General features: G+C 38.2%; 1 protein-coding gene across 1 annotated transcript; it reads left to right on the top strand.

Moving 5' to 3' along the window:
- The first annotated feature begins 311 nt into the window (after positions 1-311).
- Positions 312-2,005, top strand: LOC108578404 (chitinase-like protein Idgf4). The gene is made up of 3 exons (XM_017941727.1): positions 312-488; positions 1,196-1,331; positions 1,614-2,005. The coding sequence occupies exons 1-3, from the start codon at positions 327-329 to the stop codon at positions 1,904-1,906; spliced, it is 591 nt and encodes a 196-aa protein (XP_017797216.1). The 5' UTR covers positions 312-326; the 3' UTR covers positions 1,907-2,005.
- Positions 2,006-2,257: the final 252 nt, after the last annotated feature.

Below are 2,257 nucleotides of genomic sequence, written 5' to 3'. Positions count from 1 at the left end.
TAGAATAAATATTGCATTAAAAAAAAGAGCAGTGCAATGTTTCAAAAATGTACGATACCAAATTTTCTTTCTAATCGATGAGAAAAACTTTCCCGAAAAATCACAGAGTACTAATTCCAAGAACACAGTTATATTCCAAAGTTCACCATTCTTCTAACCCCAAGAGTAAATAAATTTTCTCTCCTCGAATGGAAGAAATGGTAATGGTAATTCCGCAAACATAATTGATAATCGTCCACGCGTCGTCTCTTCAATTGTAAACAAACCAAGTTCTCAGAAACATTTTCGTGGCCCCTCTGTGGCCTTGATTTCTCATCTCTGCGAACATGTCAATACAAAGCACGCTCGCAGAGAAACGGTTTCTGGAAGATCGTTTCGCTGACGTAATATCCCCTAACCCCACTACCTCCGTCATCCAATCCGGCCAAGGTATCAAAGTCCCTGACGGAGAAATCGCGGCAGACAGTCTGCTTCTTCCTTTCGAAAAGGTAAGATGCTTTTACACTCTTCGTTTCACCAGTCAGTTCTTTTGTAACCTTGGATCTTCCCTTAGAGCCCAAAATCTCTTCTTCAGAGTTCACAGTGAATTTGAGAGTTTTTTTTGGAAACGGAGGCAATAATTTTGTGTAGTTAGATTGGTACATTCAAGGTGAAAGTAGGTAAACTTGTTTTGTTAGTATATGTTAGTACACTCTAGTTTCTTTTTATGCGTTTTTTTTCTTTCTTTCTTTAATGCGGTTTGGAAGTTATGCGGTGCGTATATTTCATGCAAATTCGGGAGTTCCCTGTTGAATGTACTATATGAACAGTACGTTGTAGACTCCAACGTAAGTTATGTATGTCTTTTTTTGTGCGATTTTTTTATATGCGGTTTTCTGTGAAACGTTTCTGCCACATAAAAAGAGACTCTATTGTACAATATAAAAAGTGGTAAAAATGTAAGTACATTATAATGTACTGAATACTTCAATAATTTTCGTCCTCCCAGTTATCTCCTTTTTTAGAAGAAGAACAATTTTATTTTTTATATAGTAGAATATATTATGTACGTGAAACTGTAGATCGTCCATTATTATGGATTGTGAAAGTGAAGATCCATGGAATGCTGAATGAAATTATGAACATTCTGAATGGAATATTTCATGTTGACCTAAATATTTTAAAATTGCCGTGTGTGCATTTTTTTTTTTTTTAGAACCAGCCTGTGAGAATGAAAGTGCTAATATTCGCCGCTGTTGCGGTGTTTTGTGCGCAATCGGTGCTCGCTCTTGATCCTCATGAGCATAATAAAGTCGTATGTTACTGGAACAGCACGGCCTTCGAGCGACAAGGTGAAACTTTTTCTTTCACTATTTTATAAAATGTTCTATCGCTCGCTCAGTGATTAAAGAATAGGAGTAACTGTTATTTAAAAAGAAGAAATAAATAAACGTTCGCGTTTCACACACTGATCATATCTTTCAAGCTGTAACACTTAAATGCTTCAATTCTGATTAATTCGTTGATTTTATAAAAGCAAGCTAACTGAATAGACCCAATTCACTTGACTTCACAATTGTAGGATGTAGTTTTGTTTTTTTATATTTATTGGAAGGTAATTTGTTTTATTTTAGGACCAGGAAAATTCCAGTTGGATGATGTTCGCCCAGCCCTGTCACTCTGCACACACTTGGTGTATGGATTTGCAGGAATCAATGCTGAAACTTTTGAAGTTGTTCCATTGAGTCCATCTTTGGACACTGGAGCAGGTTATTCTTACTACAAGCTGACCACTCAGCTGAAGAAAGCTTTCCCAGATTTGAAGATCTACCTCAGTATAGGTGGCAATGCTGACCCTCCAGAAGACACTCACAAATACCTTCTTCTTGTGAGTATAGTTAGTGGAACTGATGTAGTAAGGTCGTAAATTAAAGAATTAAGCAGTGACACCGATTAATGTAGACTCATTTAGGGCAGAATGCCATTTATTAATTGAAAGAGAGAGAGGGGAGACTGAGAGACTGAGAATGACTGAGAGAGACTGGCAGAAGTTTATAGTGGCTGGGAGGGGATGAGAGTTGCTGAGAGTGACTGAGAGAGACTGGCAGAAGTTTATAGTGGCTGGGAGGGGATGAGAGTTGCTGAGAGTGACTGAGAGAGACTGGCAGAAGTTTATAGTGGCTGGGAGAGGATGAGAGTTGCTGAGAGTGACTGAGAGAGACTGGCAGAAGTTTATAGTGGCTGGGAGAGGATGAGAGTTGCTGAGAGTGACTGAGAG

The sequence above is a fragment of the Habropoda laboriosa genome, unplaced genomic scaffold (genome assembly GCF_001263275.1).
Source record: "Habropoda laboriosa isolate 0110345459 unplaced genomic scaffold, ASM126327v1 scaffold5, whole genome shotgun sequence".
Lineage (NCBI taxonomy): Eukaryota > Metazoa > Arthropoda > Insecta > Hymenoptera > Apidae > Habropoda > Habropoda laboriosa.
Note: the sequence above shows the minus strand (reverse complement) of the source record. Positions and strands in the feature narration are given on the sequence as shown.